The sequence below is a fragment of the Lampetra planeri genome, chromosome 1, assembly GCF_965212315.1.
Source record: "Lampetra planeri chromosome 1, kcLamPlan1.2.h2, whole genome shotgun sequence".
NCBI classification, from domain to species: domain Eukaryota; kingdom Metazoa; phylum Chordata; class Hyperoartia; order Petromyzontiformes; family Petromyzontidae; genus Lampetra; species Lampetra planeri.
In genome coordinates, this window is record NC_136107.1 from 2,924,290 (window position 1) to 2,941,977 (window position 17,688).

General features: G+C 45.9%; 1 protein-coding gene across 1 annotated transcript in view; it reads left to right on the forward strand.

The window, feature by feature from the left end:
* Window positions 1–16,941, forward strand: part of LOC144727742 (polypeptide N-acetylgalactosaminyltransferase 13-like) — a 90,446-nt gene extending 73,505 nt beyond the window's left edge. The window contains exons 8-12 of the mRNA XM_078606840.1: window positions 110–290; window positions 2,270–2,409; window positions 8,424–8,522; window positions 13,901–14,035; window positions 15,631–16,941. Coding sequence (XP_078462966.1) covers window positions 110–290; window positions 2,270–2,409; window positions 8,424–8,522; window positions 13,901–14,035; window positions 15,631–15,771 — 696 coding nt within the window. The 3' untranslated portion in view covers window positions 15,772–16,941. The remainder of the gene's footprint in view (window positions 1–109; window positions 291–2,269; window positions 2,410–8,423; window positions 8,523–13,900; window positions 14,036–15,630) is intronic.
* The last annotated feature ends 747 nt before the right edge of the window (window positions 16,942–17,688 follow it).

Here is a 17,688-nt window from a genome sequence, read left to right on the forward strand (position 1 = left end):
CACTCCCCACTCCCCACTGAGCTTTTATACGCTGCCTCCCTTTAAGCGAGGTCATGTCACGAGGCGGGGTGGTTGGTGCTTGCGTGCGTGCGTGCGCGTGGCGGCACAGATCTGGCAGTGTGGCGGCTCGCTGGAGATCGTCACGTGCTCGCACGTGGGCCACGTGTTCCGCAAGGCCACGCCGTACACCTTCCCCGGCGGCACGGGACAGGTGATCAACAAGAACAACCGGCGTCTGGCCGAGGTGTGGATGGATGAGTTCAAGGGGTTCTTTTACGTCATCTCTCCCGGTGAGACTCTTTTGATGGCGTTTCCCGCGGGTGATTTTTCCGCGTGTTCTTTCTCGCTTGTCTTCCGGTGAAGAGCTTCCATGGCTCATCGGATTCCTCCAGCATAAATCAAGATTCTATTTTATACGCTGCCTCCCTTTCGGTAAAGTCACGTGGCTTTACCGAAAGGACCAAAGAGTATGGATTCCTGCAGTCACGAAAACTTCAAATCGAGATTCAATAAAGATTCTGATTGTGGTGAATGTTAAATGCCTGCAAATGCCTGTCCTCGCTTTTTTAATCTATTTCAGAATGAGAGTAACCGTGTTGGCACGTAAGTATGTATTTGATCATTAGCTTAAATCTTGAAAGGAATAAGGTTATGTAATGCATTTAGCCCGTGTATTTTTTCATATTAACCTGTGCAAGGTGCAGACCAGCTAATCGGTTGTGTTAGAATTGCCTTGGTTGTTTTTAACTGGGGTCAGGATCAGCACATCTTTAAAGGCTCGTAAAGTGCGTGTGTGTGCATGTGGAGTGTCAGTGCAGGCAGTAAACTCGCAGAAGAAATATTGAACCTTGACGCGTGTGGTCTCTTTGGAACCACAATAACTGCCCGAAGGTTACAGGGCAATTCAATTGGTTGGTTGACTTGGAGAAGCAATGTGTTGCATGCGAACGCTAAGTTAAGCAACTTCAAAGATTTGCAGCAATGCCATTTCTCCAATTAGCCACGTAATTTTAGGTTGATGAGATTATTGGTTCTTCCACATTAAATCGTTTCTGTTTGCAGCTGATATATCCCGCGGCGTGAGTGTTTTGATGTGTGCAGATGACTTTATATTTCAAAACTAAATCCTTTGGCGGCAATAGGCGGATAAGAATTTGGTGCAGAAATCCCATATTTCTATTGACAATCGGCCTTTCAAGCAGTGGTGTGGCATGTTACCTGCGGTGCTTTGATTAATATTTCATTCGCACCAGCACAGTGGCTGCCTGCTGCACTGAGTAATCTCCATTGTTTGCAAACAGTTTGGTTGTCACTTTGCGGAACACAATGTCTCATCCTGTTAACGAATGAAATGCGCGTGTCTTCCCCCCCCCCCCCCCCTTTACTCAGATTAATGTGCAGCATGTGCAGCCTTTTCTTCGTCCCGAAAGACATGCACGCGCAAAATGCACAAATTCTTACTTTTCAATTCGAACAAAAAGATGAATGCGAGAGGGAACTTCCAGAGTGCAGGGAAAAAAATTTGGCAAACAGCCGCGAAATATACGGATACATGATTCCCGCGCTGTGCATTCCCTTGTCGTACGTAGTGCTTCTGCGCGGCTATATTCTGACCCGCCCCTACTGGCCATCTGTGAGAAAAAAGAGCTTTACAGCTAGTCGGATTTCTCCAAGGCGAAATAAAGATTCTGATTCCGGATCGCTAGCCGAGCCGTCAGTCATTGCGCTTCTTTCGCGCTGGCAAAAGGAGCGTGAAATTTCCACGCCGAGATTTAAGAACCCGGCCCTAGTTGACACGAGTGCGAGCTTTAACCAAACAGAAGGTGGCATCTAAAGTGCAAACCAGTTAATCTTAATGATGTGGAAACACAGCACCACATGCATAGTTGTTCACTGCAGGCAGCCATGATGCAGTGTTGGCTGTTAGGGTCGCAGTCTGTGGTGGCGCTTGAGTGTGCATCAGAGTAATGTCGCTTCCAGGCTCATGCATAATGCATTTTGAAATGCACTTGGTGATAAATCTCCAGAACAGCAAAGAAAGCTACAGAAATTCATCCTCGTGTATTTGAATTTAAATGACTGTGAGGCTCGGTATTTTGGAGTTGTACATTGAAGATCAATAGCCCGTGTCCATCTATCGCCGCATTGCTATTCACCCGTCCCCCTGCCCGCCATTAAGAATTAAACGGCAAGTATTCCGTCACCGATGCATTCGCACAACACATTCTGCGACCACGCCACGCCGTTCACTCTCCACGCGGTTTCCTAGGCGTCACAAAGGTGGAATATGGCGACGTCTCGGCACGGAAGGCCCTGAGGGAGCGGCTCAAGTGCATGCCCTTCTCGTGGTACCTGGAGAACGTGTACCCGGACTCTCAGATCCCACGGCACTACTACTCCCTGGGCGAGGTACTTTACGCGATTGCCGCTGCTTCACCGCGGACCTGAAAGAACGAATACCTCCCCCCCCCCCCCCCACCCCCGATAATGCCATTCGAAACGACGAGGAGGCTGTCGTGTGCGCTGGCGTTCATGGTCCCAAGTTTTGCTGGATTAACAAACGAAAAAAATACCCGTGGGCCAGTGCATGAATCGGTGCCTGCCTGGAGTGAAAATATTTCAGTCTCGCCGATTTGCACGGCCGATGAGATTTTAATTGTTTTCTTGCCGACCCGTTTCAAAATGGTTATCGCATTATTTGACCGTTCTTGGCCCACGCAAAAACACTGTAAAACCACTTGTGGATTATGGAACCACTTACGTTTTGGAAGCACTTGCGTTTTGCCACCTCTGGTGTTACCGACAAGTGAAATGAGCTGGGCTCATGGACTAACTCAATGGGGATTTTACACAGCGGCAAGAAATCATCGCTCCCAACTAACAGACGAAGAAGGCCAGTGCTGAGTCGCCTTGCGTCGCTGGACAGGGGCCAGCTGCTACTGGTGGGCTGCCCCTTCGAGCGTCTTGAGATTCATCTTCTTGGTTCTTTCGGTAAAGTCACGTAGAATGGAAATAATAAAATAATAAAAATAAAAGATAATAAAATAATTCTCACGACGTTTCGGCCACAACGCAAGCGGCCGTCCTCAGGTGAAGAACAGGTCTGTCGAGAAGACAGAGTCTGAAAGACAGAGTCTGAATGACTCTGTCTTCTCGACAGACCTGTTCCCAAGTTTTGCTGGATTAACGACGTTTCAGCCACAACACAAGCAGCCGTCCTCAGGTGAAGAAGAGGTATGTCGAGAAGACAGAGTCTGAAAGACAGAGTCTGAATGACTCTGTCTTCTCGACAAACCTGTTCTTCACCTGAGGACGGCTGCTTGCGTTGTGGCCGAAACGTCGTGAGAATAATTTTATTATGTTTTATTTTTATTATTTTATTATTCCCATTCTACGTGACTTTACCGAAAGAACCAAGAAGATGAATACCTGCAGTCACGAAAGCTTTAAATCGAAATGTCTTGAGATTGCGTCGATGAGGCATATTAAACAAGCACTTTGTAAGTGCAAATATTATTATTATGACCTGCAATATGTGCACTCAGTTTAGATCAAACTAAACTATAAAACTATTTCTATATTACCAGGTAAGGCCCACTGACTCATCTATTTCTTTTTTAAAAGCGACCTGGCCGCAAATGATAGCTCAACGATAAGTCCCTTATGTGGAAGTTTATAGCAGCCAAATACTTTCAATGCATGTGTCTAAATGTGGAGGGGAAAACCAGAGCACCCGGAGAAAAATTCACGCGACCACGGGCAGAACATGCAAACTCCAAATATATAGGCATCAGGGTCGGGATCTAACCCATGACCTCCTGCATATTGGGTGAGGGTAGTTAACATCTTGTAAATGTGGTGCCCCCAGGTCAACTGGCCATCACAACCAATCGCATTGGTGCCATGTTCATCGCTTGCCTCCTGCCGTCTCCCACAACTGCCACGCAGTCTACCGCCAAGGCCCTCATTCGCCATCTGGCGAAAGAAGTTCAACATACACACATACGTATCTTTTATTTGGTGACCTCTGGGTGCCCATCCCACTACCAGCCACCGCATCTTGCACACGCAACACACCCATCGCAGCCGCCTGATTAAGCCCACAGTGCCACTATTGACAACTCGCCTCCGCATTATACAGTACCCACATTAAGGTGGAGAGCGCATGAATTATTAAGGAGAGAAGCACACGCCATACATCCACATTGTGCGCAACGCCACGTGTGTCCCAAGCGCAACGGTGTATCTCACTTGCTGCCGGCCCCCGTATTAAATCCCGAGGAGGGTTATTAACCTGTTTTACACGCGGGGAAAAATAATGCGCTCCCTGTACATGCGCGACCAAGGGAGAAATTGCGATCTCCCCCGGAGAGCTTGGGCAGCATTTAAATGTTTTATTGTTTCATGAGACTTAAGTAATTGAATGAACTAATGTTATGTATAAAAGCAAACGTAAAAAAAATCAAGAATAATAATAACTCCATCCCGTGAGGGAACTGTTTCATGTTGGGTTCTGTTATTAGAAGAAGCTCATCATGATTGATGGGCAGAACGCTTTGTAGTGTAATGAAGCATCCAATATTTCAATTACTCGCCCGCACTGGCCCTCATCACGGCAGGACACAGCAAATGATGAAAATAGCCCCTTGTTACGTAGGCCCACAGACACACGCTACCAGAAGATATTAAATATTAATCAAGCTGAGATTACCGGCCATTTGAGAAGTGGGAAACGGGTTATAATCGATTTAGTACCAGTCGAAGAAGAGAATGAATCAGACCCTAATAAGATTTTTCAGGCGTACAATATTTCAGTAAATCAATGTGAAAAGGCTTGAATATTTTACGGGACCTTGCCTTTCAGTTAATTGTCTTCTGACCCGTTAAGTAATGACTGATGCGACGCTGCATGAAACACATAAGCTGTTTATTTACAACAGCCGTTTGTCACGTGAGGTAAAATTAATTTTGCATTCATCAATTTCTGCTGTGGCTCACAGATATGGCTCTCTCTGTTGTGCATTTAGATTTACAAATGATTAATGCGACTTTAAATACCACTCTTAATACATCTTAACCCTAATTGTAATTAGGAGAAGGTCAATTAAATTGTTTTTTTTTTTGGAAGCAATGAGTGATAAAATTACTATCCGCATGAGACAATCCCTAGAAGGATTCATTAGGATGCGTCACTTGGAGTGGCAATTCTTAACATTTGAATGGATCTCAACTCACGAATGTGGCCCCAATTATGGGCGAGTTTATTATTTGTACCATTTATTACGTGCTATAATAAATGGAATCATCTCAATTAAGCTACTTAGTGTTTATTAACAATAATGGATAATCCAGGCCAGAGGGTGCTGCGAATAATTCACAATCACAAGGTTACCCTTTCCAATCCCAGTTGGGGATTGATTCGGCCCTTGATCCTTTTTGGTGCTCGTAAAATGACTCCCTTTCATGTAGAGTCAACAGTGTTGTCTGATCGACACAATAAACTCAACCATGGGAATGTGAGATTTCCACTGTTGGCTCGGGGCTGCCAAAGGTGATGACTTTTGACTTTGAGCAGTGGTGTATTGTGTATTTATTTTATTCAAGTTCAAGGTCATTTATTAGGTATAGCCCTGTGAGCCATTCGGTTCTTGAATCGGGTGCAACCGCAACAAACAAAAACATGAACAAAAACATCTTAAAGTGACTATGTGACTGAGTGCAAACAGAAAATCCAAGAAAAGACAGCAAAATATTGCAGGAAAAAAACACCGTACACCAACGCTGTGTGCAAAAATCCCAGTGGGATGCAAGTCAAACAACAATAACAACCACAAGGCAACTTAGATTAAGGCCATCAGTCTAACTCTGTACTACAACAAACAAACATGGCTAAACCAATACACTTTTCGAAATCACCAAAATAAAGCCATGAGAGCAATGAAACAGTGATCATAGGAACTGTGACGGAATTTTCACAATAAATGACATAAACAACATGTACTACCAAAACCTTGCAGCCATAACTGGCTGCATGAGTCACTCCATAACAGCAGGAGCATCAATCTGAGTATTATAATTTTTATGACCTTGTTGGTAGGAAACGAAACCATAATTACCATCATGTTTGCTTTTTCAACGTTTCATAGGCAACCAATGCTTGGCTGTGGTCTCTCAGCTTACTGGGATCTCACAGCTGCCATTCGTTGGCATGCCGTACCAATTGTGACTGCTTGATGACCCAGCGTAATAATACACACTCTCGGCTTCCATAGCCGTCCATCTCCAGGTGTTGCTCACGTGCCCAATGCTTGTGAATGCTTGAGAGTGCTGCCTGTCTCGAAGACCCGACGGCTGATAGACCGAGCGGCATTTGCCAGTGAGTAAATCTCCCAATTTAATAGGCCTTGCTTTCACGTCATGAACATAACGGTACAAAGCAGAGGTGGAGGGATGGATGGATGGAGAGGGCGGGGGGGGAATAACTCTGCAGCCAAATTCAAACAACACAGCCTGACTCACTTTTGCCTCAAACACTATCAGCATGAGCCCCCCCCCCCACCCCCAACCTCTAGCCCCCCCCTCCCCCCCACATTTCGTCACGGCTCTCGTGACATTGCCTTTTGATAGGGGAGTGAAGGCGGCAGATAGTAAATAAGCGAGCTTCACATGATAAGTGGAACAAACAGAGAGCAGTGGCAGGAATGGATAACAAATGCAAGGAGATTATAAATTACGTATGGTCGGAGCTATCGCAGAGGGAGCAGCTGAGGGCAATTTAATGGACGTGCACTTGATATAATTGATATAGGAGGACTTTAACAGCAGGTTATGGATTCAGGAGTTTGGGCAAAGTGGCCAAGAGTGTGGGTGAAAGGGGGGGGGGGAGGGGGGGTGGGTGCAAGCCGTGGCAGCCGACGATGCCTTGATGTGCGAGATGTCACGAGCGGGTGCTGCATCACATGCGCGGAGGTCATCGCGGACGGCGCTACTCAGCGGGGTGGCGGTGTGTGTCGGCCCGCCCGCCCGGCCTCCCGCCCGGCCTCCCGCGGGAACGGCTTCCGTGGTGAGCTCGGGTTTAAAAGGCCCTCCCCCCCCCCACCCTCGCCAGCGGGGACTTCCAGCCACCTTTGAACTACTCGCACTGCCGTTACATGTACTTGAGATTTGAGATATGTGGTGCTGCTTCAGTGACCGTGCGAGTGAAAGCGTCGGTTCGGCGGGGTCGGGGGCATGGGGCGAGAGGGGAACGCTCGCTGAATAACGGAGCGCCACCGGGGAGGGTGGGGGGGGGTCCCTGCGGGGTTGGGTTTTACTGGTCGGTGAACTTGTCCCTCGACTAAAGCTGCACCCCGAGTAATACAATTCTGGTAGCAGCGGTGAACCTAATCGTCCATTTACTTATTTATTCTCAGGCCGTGTACGCTTGCACTTAAGCTGTAAGAACACGAGGCCACGTTTTCTGGATCAGTGGCTCGCAACTTTGTTCCTGGAGAAGGTTTTTTTTTTTAGGTCACTTTTGTGGATCAAAGCGAGTTTTATGTTTAGCGATGTCACGGGGTGACCTGGCCGTCTAAGCCATTACTTTGTTGGATTTAATTACCGGCCTGTCCTGTCCGACTGAATTAAAATCCGTATCGCCGGTACATTGCGAACAACGGAAACTCGTACAGTGGTTCACATAAAAACGCCCAAATGTAATACGTTTGGCAACATCGCCGTGCTTTTCATTCAGGACATGCTTAAATGAGCGCGTTTAAAAAAAAATGCGCGGCCGCAAACTTCGTGACCTGCTTCTACGCTCGCATTCTGTCAGAGCTGCGTGCAATAAATAAAAACCACCGATGACCGTCAAATTTACACGTGTCCTGGTGGCACAAGTGCTCTCCACCCGGCTACCCCTGCCCCCCCCACCTCCCCTGGGTGACATGGAATGGCTTACAAAATTAACAATACAATTGCAGCCAGCTGCATTTTTCAAACGCCATACGAATGTGGATGAAATATAAAACGCAATTTCCTGGTTTGTTGACAATGGTGTGGTTACCCTAATGTGATAATCTTCTTGGTTCTTTCGGTAAAGTCACGTAGAATGGAATAATAATAAAATAATAAAAATAAAACATAATAAAATAATTCTCACGACGTTTCGGCCACAACGCAAGCAGCCGTCCTCAAGTGGAGAGCAGGTCTGTCGGAAAGACAGCGTCTGAATGACGCTGTCTACTCGACAGACCTGCTCTCCACCTAAGAATTATTTTAATATGTTTTATTTTTATTATTTTATTATTTCCATTCTACGTGACTTTAACGAAAGAACCAAGAAAATGAATCCCTGCAGTCACGAAAGCTTTAAATCGTAATCTAATGTGATAAGTTTATGAAAAATATACTTTGCGGTTCTTTTTGTTTTTTTTTGTATCCAGATCAGGAACATGGAGACAAACCAGTGCTTGGATAACATGGGAAGGAAGGAAAATGAGAAAGTTGGAATCTTCAATTGTCATGGCATGGGTGGGAACCAGGTAAGAGTCTGCAGCTTTACTCACTGGCGCCTTGTTACACAGACCGACTGCTCTCAATAGAACACAAACTCATTTATGTGTTGGAGGAAAGGCAGTTTATTACCGGTATTTGGCATGGAAATTAACATGTTCATACAATTCCACACCGATTTGGCCATGCTGGGGTGCCACAGTGGCGAGTTTTTATCTCCCTCGCCTGGTGTGCAGGAGGTCGTCATGGGTTCATTCCTGACCCTGTATTTATGGAGTTTGCAAGTTCTCCCTTTGGTGGTCGTGTGGATTAGTCTCCAGGTCCTCCGGTTTTTCCCTCCACATTGAGAAGCATGCGTTGAAATAATTTGACTACGATGAATTCGACATCATCCGAGGACGGGTAGGGCCTCGTTGCGAGCCAGGGTCATGGTCCAATTTTTTTATTTTAAATGCCTGACAATTTACGCATTAATTCTAGATTGGAAGCTTTCGTGACTGCAAGGATTCATATTCTTAGGTTTTTTCGGTAAAGTCACGTAGGTAAAAACATTAAAATTAATGAAAGTAAAATAAAATAAAAATCACGACGTTTCGGAGGCAACACAAGCTTCCGTCTTCAGGTGGAACTGTCACAGCCACGACAGCTGTATCAAGTAAATGAGAGATTGCATATGAATAAAAAGTGTGCTGTACTTGGCCCTTCCCCCCTCTCCAACCATTATATAAACGGAGTGGTAGCTCCTGCAATCTCTCATTTACTTGATACAGCTGTCGTGGCTGTGACGGTTCCACCTGAAGACGGAAGCTTGTGTTGCCTCCGAAACGTCGTGATTTTTATTTTATTTTACTTTTATTAATTTTAATGTTTTTACCTACGTGACTTTACCGAAAAAACCTAAGAATATAATTTACGCATTGCAAACGCAGCCTTCCGCTGCGAAAACAAAGCCGGACCCTCCTGAAAAAGAGTATTGAGACTCTGAGGCTTTCCTGGGTAAACAATCGTAAATATCTTCTTGGTTCTTTCGGTAAAGTCACGTAGAAGGGAAATAATAAAATAATAAAAGTAAAACATAATAAAATACTTTTTTATTTTATTTTATTATTTCCCTTCTACGTAACTTTACCGAAAGAACCAAGAAGATGAAGAATCCCTGCAGTCACGAAAGCTTTAAATCTAAATTTAATCGTAAATATAATACTAATCACCACGGGGGGAGGGGGGGGGATACACAAAATAAAGTACTATTTTGCGTAGTTCTTGTTCATCCATCAACACCAGAGGCCGAGTCCATTCAATCGACCGCCTTTCAGCTCGCTCGGCTACCTGGAATCCGAACCCGGCATCTGAGCTGCACCGGCGCAAACGCAGCATTGCCCTCGCGGGCTGCTCGTCGCTACGTTGCACACGCCACGCAAACCTCTTTCCCCGCGGCACACTCTGGTCGATTCGCTCGTTGCCTTCGTGAAGGTCGTGTTGGTGTTTTCATCTCTCGCTTGAAGCCGAGCAGATTAGTAATTGAAATAAGACGAGCGAAAAAAAGGAGGAGTTAATTATTTAATGGAGACGATAATTAATCACATTCCTATTAATATTGGGCGATTTGATTAAAATGTGTCGCTGAGGTTCCTTGCATTTCAAAAGGGGAGACCATTGCGTGTTGAAATTAAATGGTTCTGTTTACTGTTTTTTGTCTCCAGTGACATCCATTGCTCTAACAACCGAGTACGGAATTTAATAAAACAAAACAAATTCTTCTTAATCCAAGCTGTTTGTTTTCCAGGCCCTTTGACATATTTTTTGTTTTGTTTAACTCGGCATAATTTACCCGCATTAATGCCGTCCGGGGTGATCCACTCACCGACATCGTAGCCGGCAAAAGTCGTAGGCAGAATACGTACAAATAATTTCAAAGCCTCTCCACGCCCCTCCCCCCAATCTCAATGCACTCGGTAAATATTTTAACGCTCTCCATTGTTAGCCACAGCGTCCATCGCTTTCACAACATTCAATCGACTGTTGAGAAGAAACGGAAAGATGGTCATTAAAAATCAATGGTGGTATCTATACATGGATTATCCCGTATACTGATTAGCGCGGTTAGCTACGTTCCGGTGCGATCGGCTACGTACGGTGCGAAAGAAGTTCAACATATTTACTGTATTCACAGGCACAGAGGCCATGCACTATCATGTAAACAGTAATATCTGGAGGCTCTCACTTAATACAGCTATCGTGCTGTGACGGTTCCACCTGAAGACGGAAGCTTGTGTTGCCGCTGAAACGTCGTGATTTTTATTTTATTTTTATTTTACTTTTATTAATTTTAATTTTTTACCTACGTGACTTTACCGAAAAAACCTAAGAATATGAATCCTTGCAGTCACGAAATCTTCAAATCTAGAATTAATATCTGGAGACCTTAACAATCTGTGTATGTATGTTGAACTTCTTTCGCACCGAACGTAACCAGCCGTGCAAATCAGAGGTGCGGGGAAGGACAACAAACTAAACGTAAAAAGCAGTCCTAAAGAAATGAGTTTTCAAGTGGATAGCTCCAGTGGCTTGCTAATATCAGAAGAAAGAGCATTCCAGGCAGCCACAGAAGCACATCTGATACCAGACATTACACACACGTTGGCTTCAAAATACAATTCCCAACTCCCATGAATAGACACGAAGCTTTCAGCGTTGACACATGCCGTTTAATGTCTGCCATGGCTTCGGCGAACGGAACCAACCAAACACATCACCACGGGGTTGCCCTGTCGTGTGATCATTCTGTAATGACTCCGTCAGAAAAGTCATGTATTTGTCAGCACACCAACAGCAGCAGTGCTGTCTAGTGGATCAACCCCATGTGCTCAACCAGCAAATATCAAACGTGATTCATCATTAGTTTATTTTTGGGTGAGATCGTCGTGTAGGGAAAATGTAATGTTTTTCTTTTTTACTGTAACCCCCCCCTCCCCCCACCACTTGATAGAAACAATCAAATCACGCTGTCACGTCTGCAAAATATGCCAGTTGATTTGGTTTATTAGCAAAAATCGGAACGTATGTGTGCGCATGTATGTTGAACGTCTTTTGCGCCGTACATTGCCAACCGTGCTAATTGGAGGTGCGGATTGTTGAAAAGCAAACAGCATTTCTTGACGATGTTTGTATGACGATGTTTGTATGATGATGTTTGTATGACGATGTTTGTATGACGATGTTTGTATGACGATGTTTGTATGACGATGTTTGTATGACGATGTTTGTATGACGATGTTTGTATGACGTTTCGCTGGTGAATACAACCAGCATCCTCAGTTGTTAACGGAAGCTCACCTTTCTCGCGTCTTCGATGAACAAAATCGATGTGCGCGTTTGCCCCCACGGCGCGACAGTTTGTTTCGATGAGCTCCATCGGGTGGTGGAGGGGTTATCGTTACAAATTGACATTTTACCTACACGACGATCTAAGACAAAAAGCAACGAATTATGAATCACGGTGCTATTTTTGTCGTGAAAGCCTACGAATTAAAAGACACCGCATGTTATCTGTGTGGCTCTCGTTTGTATAACGACCCCGTTGGGGAGAGAGTTCTGCCTTTCATTCACATGCCTTTTGGTGTTTGTTTGATTGAGCACGTGAGGCCGATCCACAGGAACGGGGATGTCCTTGCCGTGTTCCGACCTTCAAATGAATGGCAGACTTTTCCGACGGAGTGGTGCCGTCATGATCGCACAAAACGTCAAAGACGAACGAATTTCCCAGAAGCTCCGTAGCGATGTGCTGGCGGTCCCGTTAGCTGAAACCATGGCAGCCTTTTGCGGCATTTGGAAAGGCTGAAAGCTGTTCATCTGTGGAAGTTGTGAACCTTATTTTGAAGCCAACCTCTCACTCATTAATTAGGTGCATTGTGTTTACTATATTAATATTCATGCTACATTTTTGGTTTTTAGTACAGCAATCCCCCGCTATACATTCGAAATGCGTTCCTGGGAAAATGCGATTTAACTGTAAATTACTTAAAACGAACTCTTAATTCCCCATAGACATCATGTTAAAATGAGAGGTTGCATTCCTAGCCGACATTTCGGGGGGGAAAATGGCATAAATTGTGCAGAAATGCATATGATTATAAGTTGAATACATTTTAACTCGTAATATATTAAAATCATTAGACAGCACCTACCAGAGATCGTTGAATACCTTGCTGATTCTAGGCCTCTTGGGGTGAGCATTGGTGGAGTCATGCAGACAACGGGGGCAACAGGATCGCCTGCCTCTTCATCTGACGATGGAGCCATAGGGAGCTGCCTCTCTCCTCCACGTGGAGGCAAATCCCTCCACACGGTGGAGGGATTTTGCGGTGGTGCGCGCTGTGCAAGTAAAGTTCGCTACCACATCGCAAAGTAGTCCGTTTTCATTATGGGACCTCCTTTGCCAGTACCAAAATATACTAATAGGGGTTTTCCCCTTTTTTTCTGGCAACAAAACTGACACCTTTTTCAAGGAATCATGTTTACATTAACCACAATACTTGCAGTCAAATGCAAACAAAAAACAATACTCTGATCATTTATGCATTGTCCTTGAAACTGATTGGTCCACACCAGAGACAGCTTTCTTTAGAGCCTAGTCTCATATGGTGATCGACCATGTAAACATGATTCCTTGCAAAAGGTGTCAGTTTTGTTGCCAGAAAAAAGGAAAGTAACCCTATTAGTAGTCTGTTTTCACTATGTGTGCGTTCATGCATATGCCAAGCATTACAATTGCAATGAAATGTGTTCCCTGATTAATCGACAACGGTTATGTGAAACAACGCATAATGTGATCACTTATAGTGGGGGGGAGGGTTACTGTCAATTATGAGAACTTTTCAGTCTGTAAAAACAAAAATTCCATCGTTTCCAATAATGATCCGTATGAAGCGCTTCTTAAGCAGCTGTTTGGTTTGGAGTATTTGTAAACGTGTGATATGCGTCACCCTATCCGTGTTAGAAACGACTTCGTGGAGCTGTCAATGAAATTTCGCAGGAACAAAATTACGGCAAACAAAAAAGCCATAGCAATTCTTGGTATGCCACGTTGGTGCTGATAATGTGGCAATAATTTGAAGCATAAAATTCAGGACCAGCCCGGATCACCAGGGGGTACAGATCGAGGTCAACCAACTCCCGCGTCGCCTCTCTTTCTTTCTCTCTCTCACACACACACACAGTCCCCTTTCCCTCAACTCATTCCGCACACGTGAATTTGTGATGGCACACCCCTGTGTCATCATTATCATCTTCATTTTGTGACTCAAACCAGCCCCCGCGTGTGGTGAGCGCCTGCCGCCCAAACAAATGAACTCCCACGTCGTTATCACGACAATGCCCTCTGCTGCCCCCCCGGCCGCTGCCGCAGGTGTTCTCGTACACGGCGGAGCAGGAGCTGCGCTCGGACGACCTGTGCCTGGACGTGTCGCGGCTCAGTGGCCCCGTCATGATGCTCAAGTGCCACCACCTCAAGGGAAACCAGCTGTGGCACTACGACCGCGAGGTGCGTGCCGGCCTCCTTCCGCCTCGCTCCCGTGGGCCTGCGGTGTGAATTAATCAGCCCCGCTCACTTTCGAGTTTGGCTTCATTTGAATGTCATTTTTGCATCTTTGTGATTTTGGGGGACGATATGATTCATTGGCTGAGCTCCACTTCCAGCCAGCGGCTTGTTAGGTATTGCTTTTTTTTGCTGCCAATTTTTTGCAGGTCATAATTAATTATACACAGCTTCTTCTTGCATGCAACACGATTAGCATTGCTATGGGTGAAAACAAAGACTGTCTTCACAGTCTTGCCAACACGGATACACGTGCATTCTTATGCACGTAGGTTCTTATATTTATCTGCTTTCATAAATCATTAAAAATAAAAACACATCTCCCCTTAAAAAAAATGCCTTGTCTCTGCAGAATATTTTACCACCGTTTCCACATTCCTAACCAGATTCATGGCCAGAGGGCCATTTGTCAACATCTCCCAAGTAACTTTGTACGAAACATCGTGACAAACTGGCAGAATAAAAAAAATATATATCAGCAAGTGCACTTTGCCAGGAGTCGTACGTCTCCTATTGATGTGAGCACACGTGACCTCTTCGTGTTTGCAGCTGTCGGAAGAGAAACTGTAATGGAACATGAGACTCGCCGTGAGATTGTCGGTGGAGAGGTATTGCGTGCAAGGTCCTAGAATGCAAAAGGGGTCCGACCTTGGGCTCCCACTGGAGGCTAGGCTGTTCGAGAGGGCCCTCTACCGGGAGAGATTTCACACTGACATAGATGATGCTCCTCCTGCGGTTCCGTATTATTATTCTTAACCTTGCTTGTCCATAGAAGCCTCGCTGAATATCATGACGTTTTTTTTTCAGGAGCGTTCTGAAAGTTTTCGCTGGAATGGGGCGATGATTGAGTAATTTGTTGGTAATTTTCAACTTTGATGCTTCTTATGCTGCTGCTTCAGTTCATGTTTCTTGTTACAAAATCGGTGATCTTTGTTATCTCGTGCATTCCTTATATCTGGCTGGCTGGCACTGTGGCAGGGATCTCATGAGTTCTAATTACGGTTGAGGGTCAACAGCCTTGCATCTCTCTGGGGGTCGATAAAATTGTGTACCACTTTGTGAGAAGTCAACAGTGATTGTCCTATGGAGATACTGACACCCACCATGGAACCGTGGATTTTGTATGTACTGCATGTTGAACTTCATTCGCACCATACGTGGCCAACCGTGCTAATCGGAGGTGCGTGGGAAGGACCTCTGGCTCTGTCCTCCCAATGGTGATCAGCACCATTCCATCATCTGAGCAGGAATAGGCTGACTCCAAAAATGCTAATTATGCCCTACCATTGCATATGAAGTGTCAATTATTCATAAAGTGTTTTTCTTTCAAAGTATTAATTCAAAACGTCAGACTGTGTTTGGTGGTGCTAGTTGCTACCGGTGGACCAGAACCAGTGTTGGACATTACACCTTCCTATGGCATGGACCAGTCTCTTAGTAGCGCAACCACTAGAGACTTCACATTTAAGAGGTGCCGACTGAAGAAAAACACATTTGAGAAACCCCCATCACCTCAACCTCTGCCACTGTCGCTTTTACAGAAGATGACGCTACGTCACGTGAACAGCAACCAGTGTCTGGACAAGGCCGGCGAGGAAGACCGCCAGGCGCCCACGATCAGCGACTGCAACAGCGGCCGCTCGCAACAGTGGCTTCTCCGCAACGTGACACTGGGGGTGTAGGTCTCCCCCCCCCCTCCCCCCGAGTGATGGGGAGTGGAGCGGGCAACCTCCTACCCCAGCCTAAGCTGGAACTCGCAGGGCAGCGTGCATCAACCACAACAATTGCGGCAGGCGCGACTCCTGGCCGGGGTTCGCATCGGCCGCGAGGATTGCGCAGGCCGGGCGTGGCGAAACGCGCAGACTCCTGGGGGGAAAGAGGTTGGTGGTGGTGGTGGTGCTGGTGGGCACAACGATGATGCGTTGGTGTGCGGTGTTCACTACGGCAGTTCAGGTCCTGGCAGTGCAGTATCGCAAGAGATCGACTCTTGCGGGGAAATTGCTCGGCTGTCCGCGTGCACTTTTTATTTTTTTCCTCTCGAGCGCAGCACGAGTGGGCAAGGCTTTCGCTTTGTGTCCCATTGTGTAAAAGGTACACTCGGAGTTTGTATAATTTGGTTTGTGGCACCAGTCAAAATATCTGCATTAGGCTTTTGTACGGTTTATTCTTGAAGGATGGACTAATTTATAATTCAATATTGAATTGAGGAATGGTTCTTTCTTTGACTGAAGAGCATTCTGTTAAGAGCAAGCAACATCAAATGATTCTTTTTTATATTTCAGTTAATGGTTATAGCTGAATTCACGTTGTCAAAGCAATTAATTTATTTTGCATGACATGAATGGTTGATTTCGGATATTTGTAGTCTAGAAACAGCACACTATTTGTTGCGGCGTTGTCTAGTTTACATTCTTTCGCAAGCGATGAAAATAATTGACAAACGATGGTTTGTTGTAACTAGGGAATTGGCTTGAACTTTGTAATTTGCCAGCCGCTTGCAATCCATTCTAGAAACTAAGCAAATGGAAAGCTGTTATTTCGAGCCATCAACCTCTTAGGTATAAGCCAGAATCGTTCCCATTATGGATAGTTATTCACATTTGGAAATGGGCCAAGACCGTCATTTGTACAACACCAATACCCCACTCCAAAGCAGCAAGGAGATCACGCTCAGTGACCGAATCCCCTCAACACTTTGAAGCAATCGGACACCTCGCCAGCCGCGGAGGTCACGGCCAATGACTCGAGTGGCTCTTCAGAAGCATTGGGCCCTCGCCCTGCCACCTCTGTGCGTGTCCCCTGCCTGCGCACAGCCCAGTTCACCCCCAGCGGCTATGGCGCGCGCGTGGTGGCGGAGGGAAGGGTGGGAGGGGGGGGGGTGATCGCGAGGGTTCTGGTGCAAAGTTTCTAAAACGTTTCAATTGTCCAAGGCAATGAATGACGGCGTCGTTTTTAATTGTAGGCACTGCACCGATGCCCTTGCTGTGCGAGTGTGCGTGCGCGCGTCATATTTTCATGTTTACCGTTCTTTGCATTTTTTTCTTGCAAATAATGCATTTTAAAAGGAAATGTACGTCTCAAAATACAGCTTTTTACGACAACGGAGTCGGGTCGCGAATGAGAGGCGTTGCGATATCGAAATGGCAGTAAGGTAGCGCGAAAAAATGTGTGCAGCAGTTTCAAGAGAAAGTTTAGCGTGTGGATTTCGCCAAAAAATTAGTTCGTGGCGGTGTTGAAAAAGTGCTCATCGATTACAAGTATATAATTATATATTTGATTATAAACCAATTTCAATGTTTACTTGCACTACGATTAGGAGGAGTTTAGGATATGTATACGATGTGAAACGGCAGTTTGTTTTAACGGTTTTTTTTTTTAAAGAACGTTCCCCCCCCCACCCCCCCCTTTTAATTCGACTTGATGACGTGGACCACCCGCTCGGACGCGCGGGGGGGGTGGAGGACTGGGGGGAGGGGGGTGGAGGACTGGGGGGAGGGGGGTGGAGGACTGGGGGGAGGGGGGTGGAGGACTGGGGGGAGGGGGTGGAGGACTGGGGGGAGGGGGGTGGAGGACTGGGGGGAGGGGGGTGGAGGACTGGG